The sequence below is a fragment of the Elephantulus edwardii genome, unplaced genomic scaffold, assembly GCF_000299155.1.
Source record: "Elephantulus edwardii isolate Elephantulus edwardi_28Jun2011 unplaced genomic scaffold, EleEdw1.0 scaffold00054, whole genome shotgun sequence".
NCBI lineage: Eukaryota > Metazoa > Chordata > Mammalia > Macroscelidea > Macroscelididae > Elephantulus > Elephantulus edwardii.
Genome location: NW_006399804.1, coordinates 13,869,437 through 13,886,612, shown reverse-complemented (window position 1 = coordinate 13,886,612; position 17,176 = coordinate 13,869,437). Strand labels below are relative to the sequence as shown.

Sequence of the window (17,176 nt, the reverse complement as noted above, 5' to 3'; positions counted from 1 at the left end):
GTGGATTCAAACCAGCAGAGAGGTGCTACCTTTTGGTGAGCGCAAGCCCCTACCCAATGTGCCACCAGATATCATGATCATTGTTGTTGTCACAGTTGACTCAGATCTCTAGTGGGTTTTCAGAGGCAGCAAATTTCAGGGAAGGAGATTGCCCATTTTTCTTCTGTGGTGCAGCTGGTGGATTTGAACCACATTGATATTGGCAGCACAATTCCTTACCAGTTGGCCACCAGAGTTTCACTATTATGATTACATCTGAATAATTGTAGGTGGGATAAAAAATTAAGTATAAAGTCATGCAATTTGTTTTTAAAACACTTACAATATTAGTAGTTACTTATCAGTGATTCAGACACTGCTAAGCAAAAGGTTACAGGTTAAAGTTTACCCTACAGGTGCCTCAAAAGAAAGGCCTGGCTGCTGTTGTAATTGTTAGGAGCTGTCAAGTCGAGTACAACTCATAATGACCCGATAAACAAAAGACCTGAACTTTGTTCTGCCCTGTGCCATCCTCAAATTCCTGACACATAAGAGCAGATTTTTACCAATCTCTGCTGCCTGAAATTGATTCAAGATGCATTAATAATTACTGTGCTTGGAATCCAAAAGTTAGAAACAGCAACAAAAGTCAGTAGTTGGAAAATATGAACTGAAACAAATAATACTGACAGTAAAAACAATGTTGCTGATCATGTGGTAGAATTTGGCAAGATGCACCATATATTCATGCTAAAGTCTTTTAAGAACACAAATGGTCACTGAGCATGTAAATGTCACCAGACAGAATACACAGTAAATAAACTGACTACATCTGTGGAGAGACAATGAAGAAGTTCTGTATCATCAACTATAACAAGAGCAGGAAAAGGCTGTGGAACAGACTATCAACTTGCTCATTTTCAAGTACAAGTTGAAGTGGGAAAAAAATTAAAAGACTATGAAAGCCACAATATGACCTTGGGTATAAACCACCTCAATTTGGAGACCATCTCAAAGATGTATTTAATACGCTGAACATTACTGTTGCTGTGAGCAAAAGCTAACTAAGTTGTGAAAAGAGATCAAGAAAACCAACAAGAAGAAAGGGAAAAGATAAGAAAAGACCAAATGGGGTTCTGAACTGTCTCTGGAATTTGTTCTTGACCATAGAATGTCTAAAGTGAGTTGAAGACATGACAAAGTAAAAGACCAGAAAATTTCAAAAGTTGTTTCAAGAAGGCAAAGTAAAGGATTACAACAAAATGTGTAAAGGATGGAGTTAGAAAATCAAAAGGGGGCGAGCTCTGGTGGCCTAGTGGGAGGAAACTGCACTGCGATCCCAGAGGTGCACGGTTCAAATCCACCAGATGCTCTGCTGAAGAAGAAGGAGTAATTGCCTCCTGTACCAGTCAGATCCAATTTGACGGTACACACATTAAATAAATGAATGAATGAACGAATGAATAAAATTATTAAAAAAAAAAGAAAATCAAAAGGGAAGAACATGCCAGCATTTCTCAAGCTGTAAGAACTGTGGAAACAAAGTCAAACAATATTTTTGGTCAAAATATTAAGTATCCAGGAATGTCAAAAGAAGATGGAAGGGAAATGGAGTTAGTGTTCCAAAACATAATTGGTTCACATTTAATCATTGCAAAGGATAGTGTATAATCAAGAACCAGTAGTAGTAGTAGAAGTTCAAGACTCCAGAAATTGACAGAAGACCAGTTGAATTTCAACAAACATATAGCACTGGAGGTGCTCACTTGTTTATGCCAAGACATCTGGAGAATTCATCCTTGGAGAGAGAGATGCTAGAGAAGGTGGAGGGTCTGAGAAAGTGAGGAAACCCCTACCTACACAAGGTGGACTGACAACCAGTGAGGAAACCCCTACACATGGTGCACCAGTACCTCGACTACCACAGTGGGCTTGAGGCTGGCAGAGAACATGAGGATGGTGCAGGAAAGGGCAAGTTTCCCATCTGTTGTTCATAGGCTCTATCTTAGATACACTTGACTTCACAGCACCTACCACCACTATCACCACAGAAGTGTTTCCTTCAGTCTTACTGAAAGAAATCATAAATTAATCAAGTGTCCTCTTACATGTAAACCTTCTTGTTTTAAGCAAAACTGCATGTTAAATGATAAAGTCACTATACTTAATTTTTATTGAAATATAGTAGGTCAAGAGCGTTTTCTTTTGTCTCCTTGTGATGGATTATGGGATTGAGCTATGGAAGCAGGTTGGCTGTAATGTCACTTTCCTATTGTAAGAAAGTAAGCGTGCCGTTTCTTTAAAAACACAAATCTCCAGCAGCTGTGGGTAGGCTCTCTGGAAAAAGTCTGTCCATAAAAATGTTGAGCCAATTATAAATTACAAAAATGTGAAATATAAGTAAAAATATATTTTGTGTAAAATGGTTTCCTTACTCCAAATTCCATGTTAATATTCCCTTTCCCTTCCATTTACGAAAGCCAGCTCTGGCTAAGACTTTTGCTCTGTGAATGGACTCCAATTAAATCGTTTTTAGTTATGTATTCATACTTATCTAAAAGAATCCTCTAAGAGAGGATTCTCTAAAAATCTTAAATTTATCCTCACTTTTGATCATCCTTTTAGCAAGAACCCTGGAAAACAAGAAAATAATCACTAATTCTCTTCTTAGACTTAGGTTTCTTGACATAATACTTAGTTGAGTCTTAGCCCTGTGAAGTGGACACTTTTATTGCCTACATATTAAAGATGAGATGGTAAGCCAAGGAGAAGTCTTAAATCACTCCCCAGGGTCACACAGTTGGTCACTAAGCAGCAGAAGCCAGTTCAAATCTGTTCAGCGCTCCTTTGCATTTTAACACTAAATGATGCTTCTCTTCCAGTGTAATTAGTAAGGCTGTCTGAATGAGGTCTTTTGTTTGAGGAGTGAAGCTCCACAACTTGTATGACATCCCCTCTGTTGGTAGCAGAGACCTCGGAGACAGATTGACAGTCAGCCTGCGTAGTGGAAGTGAATATGGTGATGCCAGTGATGTCTGTGCAGAGAGCAAGGAAGGAGCAGCCGAGACTATCTTGAGTTCCTTCCAGCTCTTAGACTTTTACGTATGTGGTGTTTTATCTTTATCTGCCTCTTAGAATTTTAACTAAGATAGCATATGTGTGATGTGGATTCTTAAAATGATAGCTTTCGATGTTGAAATGCCACTGGTGTTATTCTTTCTGAAAACTGACATTAAGAAGAAACAGCAATCATAGTAACGCATTAGTTAATATGAGGGAGAGGGTTGTTGGATTTCTTTATAGATCTGTTTATAGTTTTTCATATTGTTTTTTTATATATATATTGTGATTTATGTAATCATTTACATTTATACTTTCATATACATTGTTTCATTCAAGCACATTTTTGCTTTATACAATTCTTTCGGTACATGGTGTCTTACAGAATTAATTACTATTAATTTATGACTTTTATCACTCCCTCTTCTCAAGTCTCCATTGCATCTTGCCTATTCCTTCATATCCACCCACGATATCTGCTGTCCTAATTATTTCCTCTGCATTCTTTTGCGTCTTTTCTCCCCTTCCTCTTTTGAACAGTTCTACTTGTCTTAATGTTCCTTTTATCACTTTAATACAGTCAACATTTACCAAGACCAAGCTCTATCTACCAGATATTCACCGTACAACTAGTATCACCAGGTCATCTAACAGAACATGGTCACCATCTCTGAATGTCCCTAGAAACTTGCCTTAAATGCCTGATTGCCTCCTTCCTTTCCCCCCTTTGTTTATTTTGTGGTGCTGAAAGTAATAATCTCAATTAATTATGAAGATTAATATACATACTCTAGGATCCAGGATTCACTTGTGATTTGCTGAACAGAAAATTTTAGTTTTCACTATTAGACCTTGCTTTGGATGAAGCATTTATGTTCTCATTATAATAATTTTAATGCCAACATTTTATAGTGACTTGAGAAAACCCTCCCTCCATACACAGAATAATTATGCAAGAATTTATGCTTGTACCTCCTTGTCCTAGAGTTGCTTCCCATGAGGCAAGAACCATGGGAGTCTGAAATTAGAACTCGATGAAATATCTGCATAGGAAAATTATAATGGTTCCTGTATAACTTTTGTGCTCAATCAGAAACCATTTCATCCGGGATTATAAATTGCACCAGCAGTGACAGGTGACCAGAGCTGGAGGGTATTGATGGGAAATTTCAATTTTTGATGTAAGAGTGTAGAATTCAACTCTCTGGCCCCTATCCTCATACCAACTTGTGACATTTCCTTTTTAACTTCACTGAGATCTCATCGCTCTCTCTTTTTTTTTTAATTAATTTCAATGAACATCTAAAGAGATTTTGGACTTCCATTCATTCATTGTTGCACTTTTCTCCCCACCCACCCCACCACACCCCCATCCCCAGTTTGCTCCTTTCCTGGAAAAGCGAAAGAAAAACTCCTTCATTGGTACACAGTCCCCCCACTCATCTCTTTTTCTGTGATGTTGTTGATTGTCGTGGAGTCGAGCATGACTCATAGTGACCCTATGTGAAGCCTTTTCATAACTCTTGTTTCTCTAAGTTCATAGTTTCCAGAGGCATGTAGTTTAGGAAGTAGATGCCACTCCTGCTTCCAGTTTTGTATGATACATGTATATTTTATTATCCCATTTGCCTCCACCTTTGTTAAGAGAGCTTTATAGAGGTTATCTTTGTTTCAAATTCATTTTAGATCTTTTCCTTCAAATGACTGAAATTTCTCAATATTAGAATGGCTTTTCATACACTACTGAAATGTATTATTAGATGTGCTTTTATCGCCATTCCTAACTTCTTGATTCATTTAATTAAACTGTGCATTCATATGTCAAATTATAATCCCTATTTAATAATTTCTAAGTGTTACAGAATGGTGCCCCTTTTTAAAATCCTATTTCATAAAGCCAATGGAAACAATTACTTCTCCTCTCCATTAATTATACTTAAAATTCACAGTTTATTACATACACTTTCCTTTTGCTACAAAATACCTCTTCCTGAAAGACGTTTTCTACTAACCAGATTTGAATATATTCATTGCAAAACGTGCAATGTATCCACACTCTTTCTACTACCTCCATCTGATTCTTATTTCCATTAATCCTTCTAACTCTCACTGCCTTCTGAGATTTATCTGTGAGCAAAAGGTGTCCTTTTGAGCTTGTTTAATTGTTTATTCTAAGGAGTGAATGTCTCCCTGGTGTTAATGGTCACATTAATGGTTTATCTGTTGTTGGCTGAAAGTTGAGTCATTGATGAATTTTGTTCCATGTTTTAAAGGTCACTGACTCTTGGAGGTTCATCTGTCTCGGCTAAAGTGGCAAGCTTGGCCATTTTTGTTGTTGTGTTTTGTTTTGTTTTGTTTTGTTTTTTTTTTTTTGCTTTATTTTCTTTCACACCTCTATCCAGTACATTTCATGGTGATACCAAGGAACTCTTTTTAAAGAGTTCAGTGGTGGTGCCGGGCACCATCTGTTTCTTTCTCCGGGTCATGGAAGCTAAGGTAACTAACTGGTCTGTTAGTCTTTTGGACTAATTATTATTATTATTTCTTTGTCTTTGATTTTAGGAAGTTTATGATATGTCTTGGTGATTTTCTTTTGGGGTCTATCCTATTAAGGGTTCATGGAGCTTCAGAAGTGCATATCATTTCAATCTTTATAATATTGTGGACATTTTCTTCCAGCAACTCTTTTAACAATTTTCATTGTGCTTTTGGGGACTTTTTTGTTGTTGTTGTTGTTCTTATTTGATTGTTTCTTCCAGTTACATGTAAGTTTATAAGTTACTCCTCTTGATGGTGAGCCACATAATTCTTAGGCTTTCTTCATTCTTTTTATGATAGTTCCTCGAACAAATATTAAGATTTGTCTTTACTCTCACTAATCCCATGTTTCATTTATTCAGTTCTGCTCCTTTGTTGTTCTAACATGTTATCTATTTCTGAGTTTTTTGTCTTAATCTTCTGAATTTCTATTTTCTAGTATTGACATGATTCCTAATTTTTAATTTATTTTGTCAGTTTGTTGTTTTGGTTTTTTATTCTTGAGGTCCTTGATTTTTTTTTCTGGTTTCTTCAAACTTTTTCTTTTATTCATTGGAAGTTCTTAAATATAATTTGTTTTAATTATCCTTGTTAGGAAGTTTCCGTAGCGTTTCTTCCTTGGAAAGATTTTTCTGGTCACCTGCTTGCACCATCTTCTCCTGGTTTAGAAGGTTTACTGGGCGGTGTGTGTGTGTGTGCGTGCTCCTACCCGGTATTGTTATGTTTCTTTTGTTTTTGTATTTCTGATGGAGTAGAGCTAGTTTGACAGGTCTTAGTCATTCCCCTTATCGTCTGATGAGTGTGGTGGAAGATATAGTATGGGTACAGCTTTCTTACTGCCATTGATACAGAACAGTTGAGGATATTCTGGGCTGGTGTTGTTTGCAGTCTGTCATTGATGAGGTGGTGCAGGCTCGGATTTGCTCTTGCCCAGAGGATGACGCTGTAGGAGGTCCATGCGTGTCTTAGCAGTATGGGTGGATAGAAAGAAGAAAATAGAAAACCAAGGAAGGATACAAAATGAGAAGGGAGAGTGGGCGGAAGAGGAAATAACATTTTTAAAGGGTAAGAAAAAGACAAGGGGAGGGAACTTGCTTAGAGTGACTGCCTCTGGGATGGAGTTTCTCCTGGACCAACAGAAAGTTTGGAGTGAGATGCTGAATCAAACTCAATTTCTGCTCATCTGAAATGTGGTTGATGTCACAGCACTGACTCAAAGACAAGAGTTATAGATGAAGGATGTGATGAATGGCCAGGGACAGTGCCTCTCCCAGCCTAGGGAGCATCTAGCATCAGGACATCTCACCTGGAATGGAGTTTCTGCTGGGTTTTCAGGTACCAAAAGCAATCCATCCAGTCAGGAATGTTGATTCTGCTAGATCTGTGTAAGCAGGGATGGTCCCTCTATCAGAGCTAGCAAGTGCACTCTGCCATCCCCACAAGGTAGGGAGTGTGTTGCTCCAATTGTGGACATGGCATGAACCTGATAACCCACAAGTCTGCCCTGCCTTGTTTTAGACAGCCTCTGCCAATCCTGGAGGTGATCAGGAGCAGAGTTTCTAGTCAGAGATCGTACTTCTGTTAGTCTAGGGACAGCTGCAGGCTGGACACTTGCCCAAAGATGGCACAACACCCTGACATGAGGAGGTAAAAAAATTGTGCCTACAAATGTGGGACAAGCATGCACTCATTGTCAGATCCACAGTGTGGACACCCACCTTGGGAGCACCAACTGGGTGCCCACCACCTGTTGGGTGGGCATGGGAGACAGGCACTACTCCAGTCACCAGGAGATTATGAAGTACAGGGGGGAAATGACACTTTTCCTGTCCTCAACCAGGCACTGGTGTGGGTGCCACTGCCATCCTGGGTTTCCCACTGAATCAGAAAGCACCTTGCAAAAGTTCAAAATGGCTATACAGTGTCAGATCCCATGGCAGTTCACACTTTGTCTCCTTTTTCAGTGTTTCATTTGGTTTCTTCTTTTAGTCAGTATATGAACTACTACTTTCTTGTTTCCTTTTAAGTTCAGGATTCCAGGATTATCATCCATATCATTATTTTTATTTTGTGATGTTTTGTGGTAGAGCATTGGGGCTCACATTTGCCTACCCCACCAACATGCCAGAACTCTGATACACCATTTTAAGTATTTAATTTTTTTTATTTTGTACTACTTTATTTACAAAGTTCATAAACATTGTTTTTCCCACTGGATCTTTCCCATTTCCTTTACCCAGCCCTCCCTGTTGTTGCTGTTGTTATGTGCCGTCAAGTCATTTACGACTCATAGTGACCCTATGTACTACAGCCCCAAACCCTTCTCTATCCTGTGCCAATCGCATTGCCTCTGACACTCCCATCCCGATTGCCCCAGTCACTGAATCAACCCACCTCAGAAAGGGTCTTTCCCTCCTGCGCTGTCCCTCCACTCTACCAAGCATGATGTCCCTCTCCAAAGTTAAAAAAAAAATGTCCAAAGTATGTCAGACGAAGCCCCAGAATCATTGCCTTCAAGGAGTAGCCTGGTTTAACCCACTCCAGAATGAATCTGTTTGTTTTCTTGGCAGTCGAGGGTACATTCAATACTCTTCTCCAGCATCACAGCTCAAAGGCATCAATTCTCCTTCTGTCCTCCTTGGTCATTGTCCAACTCTCTAATGCATAGCCTGTATCAGGTGCACCTTAGTCTCCAGAGAGACACTGTTGCTCTTGAGTACTTTAGAGAGGTCCCTAACAGCAGACTTTCCCATCACGATACGTTTTTTGATTTCCTGGCTGCTGGTGCCAAGAGTGTTGACCATGGAGCCGATCAAACTGAAGCTGTGAACAGTCTCAATCTCTTCGCCATCCATCCTTATGCTGCCAATTGATTCAGTGGTGAGAATCTTTGTCTTCTTGACATTGAGCCTCAGTCCATACTGCAGGCTGCAGTCCTTGACCCTCTGCAGCAAGTGCATGAGGTCCTCCTCAGTTTCGGCAAGCAGGGTTGTGGCATCTGCATAACACAGATTGTTAATAGATCTTCCACCAATCCTGATGCCACACTTATCCTCATAGAGGCCAGCCTCTCAGATAATCTGCTCTGCATACAGGTTGAAAAGGTATGGAGATAGGACACATCCCTGGCATACACCCTCCCCAATTTTGAACCATGCGGTGCTACCCTGCTCTGTTCTGACTACTACCTCTTGGTCCAAGTATAGGTTTTGCATCAGCATGATTAAATGTTCTGGGATTCCCATTCTTCTCAGAGTCAGCCACAGTTTGTTATGATCCACACAGTCAAATGTCTTTGCATAATCAATGAAACACAGATAGACTTTCTTCTGGTATTCCCTGCTTTCAGCTAAGATCCATCGAACATCAGCTACAATATCCCTAGTACAACTTAAGAGACACTGGACAAACCATAAAAAAATTTTCAGCAGTTGACATGTTCGGAATCACAGAAGCCAAGGAAGCTTCAGATACAAGTTGTCAGATCATGGGTCTGACAATGGAAGATAAATTCTGAAGGAATTTGGTAGAAGTGAATGGGTATCCTGGTGGATGATGGAGCTGGGAAATAAGTGGGTCAAGGCACTGGGCTAGGGGCAGGGACACTTCACAATGAGGGATTTATCTTTCACTGCTCCACATATTGCTTGTCTGTCGGATACACCTCTAAATCTAAACATTCAGATTAAGACAGACTAGGAAGAAGGATTGGCCATCCAGTTCTGAAATAGCAGGCCTCTGAAAACCCTATGTACAGCCCTCCCTATACACATCAAATTGTGCAACCCTACGATTACACCCCTGCCCAGCTTTACCTCTCTGCTTCTACACTCATATACATTTTACTAGTTATCTATTTATACAATAATGGTCTCGTACAGTATTTGTCCTAATGGGACTGAATTAGTTCACTTAGCATAATGCTCTCCAGATCCTGATACATCATTTTTAATAAGAGTCTGTTTTCTCTCCTTTTAAGCCCTTACTTTGGGAGAGTATAAAGGTTTGACAGAGCAAGAATTTATTACACATCTTATTGAATTCTTAAATGGTTTGTATGGAAACATCCCCATTTTAGAAAGGAAATTGAAAGAGATTATACAACAGCATGAAGGGCAAATGGAATGAAATGGGAATTCAATAAAAAACAAAAATTTAGCCTGGATTTTTTTTTTTAAGCCAGCATACTGAGTAATAGCAATATACTCAAGAAAGGTTTTTAAGAAGACTTGCTATTTAAGTATTTTTAAATTGCCATATTGAAATATCTTATGATTTATTGTTAAGAGCACACATTTAAGACTATGAGATTTACTTCTAGATTTCAATAGAATTTAAATAATAAACTTATAGCATTTTCATAGGAGGAAAAGGACTTGACATTCAGTAATTTACTATCCCTCTAGAGTCTAATGAAAAATGAAATTATTTGCTCAGGGTCAGTTAGTGACAGGGCCCTGTTCTATCAGCATGAGCCACACATTGGCGTGTTTAACATTACGCCCTCCCTAATTTAGTTTTCTTTGTATTTAATAATAGATTCTGTGTGCACCACAGGCATGTTATTAGATTTTCTTTAGAAGAGGGTATAAAATGTTCCACTATTCATGAATAGAATTTTTTTATTTGTATTTGAAATGTTTTTATGGTGTTTGTTTCTTATCAAATGTATTCATAAGGCTGTGACAAATTATCTTTGATTCATACTTAATATTTGAATTCTTTTTTCCATATACTTCATATTTTAATGCCGTATTTTCCTGCATTAGATTACCATTTTATTCACTGATTTCTTTTAGAAATCTCTTTATACTTAGAACCAAATAAGATTTATATTACTGCAAATGACATAAATGTTATCCTCTTCTAAGTGTTATTTTAATGGAATTGTGTAGTGTGTTTTTCTCCCTTACTGAAAGCACTTGTTAACAATGTGAATAAAATGTTGTCTAACTTGGAGAGTTCTTTATTTTTGTTTTGCCATTTTATCATTTTTATACTTTAAAAATTTTTTTTTCCATAAAAATATATTTTTTATTTGCAGCTGGATTTCGAAGAAGCTTTCGTCTTAGTAGAAAAGATAAAAAAACAAATAAAGCCATGTATGAATGCAAGAAGAGTGATCAGTACGACACAGCTGATATACCTACATATGAAGAAGTGACCCCATACAGGCGACAAAGCAATGAGAAATACAGACTTGTTGTTTTGGTTGGTAAGTGCTTTTGCATGTAATTCTAAAGAAATACCTGCAGTAATAACTATTTAACCTTAAAATCCACTACCTTTTAAACTTTTTAGATGAAAAAGAATCAGTTTCTCTTGAACACACTTTGTCCTCTAAAATGAAGTCTCATAACATTTAAGATGTATTCTAAGATTAGTGAAACTTCCACAGAAGAGGGTATTGCAGACATCCTTGTTATATATTAAACATGGGCAACTAAGTAATAGAATTGAGGAATTTTGAATATAATTGGAGTTTCTTTCAATTTGTAATTTTGAGGCAGAAGCTGTGGTATCAACTTCCTGTTGTATTTAGATCATCAGTGAAACAAACTTTTGTCTCATGGTTCTCTGGTACTGACAGAGTTAAAGCTAGAGTGTCAGTTAACATGCTGCTTGAAAGATGTCAATCAATAATATGGGCATTTTCACAAACCTTGGTCTGTTTGATCCCTATTAACATTCTACCATCCGTCCAGTCCTAACTTGGATTAGAATCACTACCTCAGCAGTACCCACATTTGTTTAAGTAACTTATGTGGTGACCCTATTTCAGCTCCCAGGACTGAAACCAGTAATTTGATAAAACAGTTTAGAGTAAAGCTGCATAGTGTGTCTTGTTGATTGTTCCTTATAAACTGAAGATAAGCATAAATGATAGTCACAGGATAACCCCTTCTCTCGAGGTGGAATCTTTTGAAAGGTTTCAACACTTCCTCAATCAGTCAGAGTGAGAAACTATGAGGTATCTCATGTATGATGATACTGGAAGGGATCGTTAGCATAACAGATATTAAAATAGGTTGTGTCATTTAGGAATATATACTCAAATACTTAAACATTTCTCTTATTAATGGTGTCTACTTCTTTTGATCCGTGTCTACTGAATCTTCCCTTCAACCGTACGTGGAAAAATATTCTCCCAAGTTTTGATTTTTAAAAAATAAACGTTGGCTCTAGAGCTTATCTAGGGAGCTCCAGTGGCATAGTTCATAGCAAGCTGTGCTTCGAACCCAAAGGAGATTCTGTACTCCAGGGGAGAAAGAAGGGCAGTACCCTTCCCTTGTGATTTGACAGCTTTGGAAACCTGAGGGAGAGTCAGTAAAGTCTCAACTGAGCAAGGACACTGAATTTAAATTGTGTCATTAAGAACTCCCAATAAAGATGATATCAAGCCAAGTGAGGGTTCTTTGGAGAATTGCACCAAACATTTCAAAAGAAAGCAATTTTATACACACTTTTCAATAAAAATAAAATAGAAAAAAAATTCCAAATGCATTTTATGAGGACAATACCTTGATCCTAAAACCAGCCAAAAACATGATTTGAGATCTAGACACTAACATTCCTCATAATCATAGATTTTAAAATCCTTTTAAAATTGACAAATCTAGCACTATAACAAAGGCTGGATGAACCTTTCTTGGTTATAAAAAATAATCAAGCAGTCAGTCACTAGAATTTTTAATAAGAAAAAAGGACCAGGCAGTGATTTACCTAATGTTAAAAGTCATGTGATAATACATGTGAAACTGGAACCTGTGGAAATTCACTAGAGAAGGAAAGCTCAAATATTTACTACTAAAGTCAGCTATAGACAAGTGGTACAATTACACTCTGTTAATTGTGGAAAACTTGTGGGACGCAGAAAAATGAAGAAGTCCTGTTAAGTTTGGGCTCTCACAGGTTTTATTGTTTATGCAAGAAGTCATCATTTTCCATTTTTGGTTTTTGGGGTTTTTTTCCCAATATCCAAAGCACTTTATTGCAGATCTGGGAGAGCAGAGAGAATTATCTCAAAAACTGTTCTTCATCTAAAGATGCTTATTGGTTTTTATACTTAAGTAAGGTATTAACATAATAATACTTAACATATTACTATGGCTAGCTCAAAGTTGCTTTCAAAAGAATAGTTTACATACAATCACTAATAAACTGACAGTTTTATGAGGTACAGTTTACATATGGCTGAGAAAAATGCAGTTTCCAAAAGAAAGGCTATTTCAGAAAAGATGCATTTCCTTTCCTGGGAAACAGCAAAGATAATCTGCATGACTATAGAGAGGTTACAACAGGGTCTGAGGACCAAACAAATGTTAGTTGATTCAACCAGCTTTGCAGGCTGAAAATCCTATACTAATGTTGAATAATCCTAAACTTATCAGTACCATCACCCTATCATCTTTCCCATTTTCTTTTGTCAATCTTATATTTATGAGACCTGTTTTAATCAAAAGAGGTTGCTCTGATCTAGGACAAACTGTTCTGAGTTGATTCTTGGGGAGTAGAAATTCTTTACACAAAGATTGTCTTGATTTGTGGTTCTCCATTTGGGAATAGGGGTATAGACTCTCTGGCTGCTTCATGCTGAACTGGTATTGAGAGGAAGGGGGATGGGGAACCCACTTTAATTCTTAACTGGAGGTCTTAAGTTGAAGCTGCATGTCATCTTGTTCAGTTAGAAGATATTTTCATGATGTTTTCTGCCTTCTAAACTGTAAGGTATCTGAAGCTTTTATGTTTGACAGCTCTTCAAAGAAATAGCATTAATAGTATATAAAGAAGAAATTGTTGTTGTGTGCCACCAAATGAAAATGACCCTCCAGTGGTTCTCAGAGGCAGTAAATAGCACTTTTGGGGGATTATCTTTCTCCCACAGAGCAGCTAGTGCATTTGAACTGTGTACCTTTGGGTTGCCAGTGCAACTCTTTACTGCTAGGACACTAGAGTTCCTTTAAACAAAGGAAATGAAAAAGAAAAAGAACCAGTTTCTGGTTTGTTCTAGGTACAGAGCTCCAAGAATGTCTCTATTAACATAGTATAGAATATAAGGGAATCATCTCTAGCTTTAAATCCAAATGATTGAATGAAAAATTGCACAATGAAGGCAAAAACTATTACAAAAACATGTGCCTTTATAATTACAAATCTTGTCATAAATACATTTTGCAGAAATGGTTTTATAGAGGCTTGTCTTTTGCTTCTCTTAAAAGTTTATTTTACAGAGCAGTTTTCAAACTAAGGAAGTCCATTTAATCAGTATTTTCTTTCATTTACTGTGTTTTGTGGGTAGTGCTTTAAAGAGTTTCTATTTAATTCTGTGATCTATTTTGAGGTGTTTTTTTTTTTAATACATCACTAAGTATGGATCTTTGTATATAAATGCTCAGTGTGTTATCTTTCTCCTATTTAATTGCCTATGTACCTAACTCTTTTTAAAATGTACTGGCCTTACGCATTCAAGTAGATTTCTGAACTCTGTCCTGCACCATATACCTTTGCGCTTATCATTTTGCCAGCAATAGTAGTATCTTTAATACTGTATAATAAGTCTTAATATCAAGTAGGATGAACTCTTCAACTTAGCTTTTATTTTATAAAAATTATTTTTCAATTTCTCTGCATTGTTTAAGGAACACTGCTGGTGTGATGGTGAAAGAATTTTGTTGCCAATCAGAAACTGGACAGTTCAGACCCACTGACTGTTCAGTGTTTAAAAAAAAAAGTGGCAACCTGGATTGTTTAGATTGAAAAGATCGATAGTGCTGGAAACCCTATGGACAGTTCTACTTTGTCTTACAGGGTTGCTCTGAATCAGGATTGATTCTGTGGCATTGGAGTACCTTACTTATTAAATTTTAAATTAAAATTTATAAATGAATTGATCAATTTCTCAAAAGAAGAAAAAAATCCAAGGGTTTTTTATTTCAGTAGTTCAATTGTAAAGTAATTGATACTTTAATTTCATTTCTTTCCATCTATAAGCATAGCATCCTTTTCTCATGAGTGATTTGTTATGTTCATAATACAAATCCCTTCCATTTGGGGTTGGATTTCAGTCTGAGCATTTATTCCTTCCTGGTGCTATTGTAAATGACACCTCTTTTTTACTATATTCTTTATATTGGTGTGCATACAAAATTCATATATATTGTGTTTCGTACAATCATTCCCATGTATTGTGTTTTATAAAATCAATCACCGTTGAACTGTGTTCACCATTTTGCCATCTTTCAGGTCCCTGTTGGATGTTTCCTATTTCCTTAACCTCTGTCCTCTAATCACCAAATTGTGTGACTCGATGATTTCTCCACACCCATCTTTATCCCTCTGCTCCCGTCCATTCCTCCCTTAGATCTTCATACACATTTTACTAGTTATCCTTTTGTTTTTACAATAATGGTATCTTTCCTTATGAAACTTGAATTAGTTCACATGGCATACTGTCCTCCAGTCTCTCCCATGTTATGTAGTATTTTTCTAAATCATTGCTCCTGTATGCTGCGTAGTATTCTATTGTGTGAATGTATCACAATTTCTCAGTCCATTCATTTTGTTGGACATCTGGGCTGTCTTGAGTTTGTGAATAATGCTGCGATGAACACTAGTGTACAAATGTTTGTTTCTCATTTCTAATTTCCCTGGAGTATATTCCTGGCAGTGTAATAGCTAGATCCTTAGATCATATGGAATGTCTTTGTTCAGCATTTTGAGGAAACACCAAACTGCCTTCCACAATGCTTGTAACCATTTTACAATCCCATCAACAGTATTTGAGAGTTCTAGTCTCTCTACAATCTCTCCAACATTTATTGCTTTCTGTCAAAGGTAAATTTTGCCATTGCTACTGGGGTGAGATGATATCTCATTGTGGTTTTGATTTGTATCTCTCTTATTGCCAGTGATTTTGAGCATTTCTTCATGTGTCTGTTAGCCATCTGAATGTCTTCCCTTGTGAGAATTCTTTCCATGTCTTTTTCACATTTTGTAATTGAGTTATCAGTCTTTTTTGTGGAGGCCCTGTAGTATTCGGTAAACTTCTGTTATGAGGCCCTTGTCTGAGATGGCATTGCCAAGTGTTTTTCCCAGCAAGTAGATTTTCTTTGCACCCAATTGGAAAAATATTTTTATGTACACAGGGATTTAATCTTTAGAAGGTTCTGTTCATCAGTATAATCCTCTCCTGGTTGTGCATTTTTGATTGTATTTCTCAACCTTTTTGTTACCATAGGCTAGGCCTTCTAAATTTTGCTTCAGTTTGTCTCTTATGATCTTTGTGGTTTTGAGCTTTATGCTTAGGTCTCTGATACGTCTTGAGTTGAATTTTGTGTATGATGTGACATGTAGATCCCAAGTTTTCTGCAAGTAGCAGTCCAGTTTTGCCAGCACCATTTGCTGAAGAGGTTATTGTTTCCCTATTTAATAGGTTTTGTTTCCTTGTTGAATATTAATTGAGCATAGATATATGGGTTAATTTCTGGGTTCTTGATTCTGTCCACTGGTCTATGTGTTTGTCATTGTATCAGTGTCATGCTGTTTTAGTTATTACAGCAGTATAGTAGGTTTTGAGATCAGGGAGTGCTATGCTTCTCACTTCATTTTTGTTTCTCAGAAGTATTCTGCTTATTCAAGATCGCTTTCCTTGTCAAATAATCTTGCCAATTGCCTTTTTCATCTCTTTGAAAAAAGAATGTGGTATCTATATTGTGATTGTGTTAATCATGTAGATTGCTTTTGGTAGGATTGTCATTTTCACTACACTGAATCTTCCTATCTGAGAACAGGGAATACTTTTCCATTTATTAGATCTTTTAGTTTCTCACAGAAGCATTTTGTACTTTTCTTTATCAAGATCTTTTGTGTAGCCAGTGAGATTTATTCCTAAGTATTTCAATTTGTGGTTGACTATTGTAAATGGTATTGCTTTCTTAATTTCTTTCTCCGTGTTTTCTTTTTATGGTAGAGGAATGCCACTGATTTTTGTATCCTTTTTATTTTTTGTCTTATTTTTTTGTATCCTTTCTATTTCTTTGTATCTTTTTGTATTCTTGTATCCTACCTCTCTACTAAATTGATCTATACTAGCTCTAACAGGGTTTTTTTTTGTTGTTGAGTTCTTGGGGTTTTCTGTGTATACTACCATATCAATTGCATATAACAACCATTTAACCAACTTTTGCTGATCTGGATGCCTCTCCTCTCGTTCTGTTGTCATATTTCCCTAGCAAGTACTTCTAATACAATACTGAAGAGGAGTGGTAAAAGTAAACATCCATGTCTCTTGTCTGTTCACAGGGAGTATGCTTTTGGTCTTTTTGAGAATAATATTGGCTCTTGGTTTTGCTTATATAGCTTTCCCTATCTTGAGGAAATTCCTTATCATTCCCCTTTTGCTGAGTGTTAAGTGTTTTAATCAGGAAGAAGGGTGTTGGATTTTGTCAAAAGTTTTTTCTACATCAAGTTCCAGGATTTTGTGGTTCTTCTTTACTTTCTACTGTGATGAATTACATTGTTTGTCTTATGTTGAGCAATCTCTGCATACGTGTTATGAATCCCACTTGGCCGTGATAAATTATTTTTTTGAGTTGGTGTT

General features: G+C 37.0%; 1 protein-coding gene across 1 annotated transcript in view; it reads left to right on the top strand.

Annotated features, from left to right (window-relative positions):
• Positions 1-17,176, top strand: part of MPP7 (membrane protein, palmitoylated 7 (MAGUK p55 subfamily member 7)) — a 151,360-nt gene that overhangs the window by 98,583 nt on the left and 35,601 nt on the right. The window contains exon 10 of the mRNA XM_006887090.1: positions 10,622-10,792. Within this exon, the coding sequence (XP_006887152.1) occupies positions 10,622-10,792 (171 nt within the window). The remainder of the gene's footprint in view (positions 1-10,621; positions 10,793-17,176) is intronic.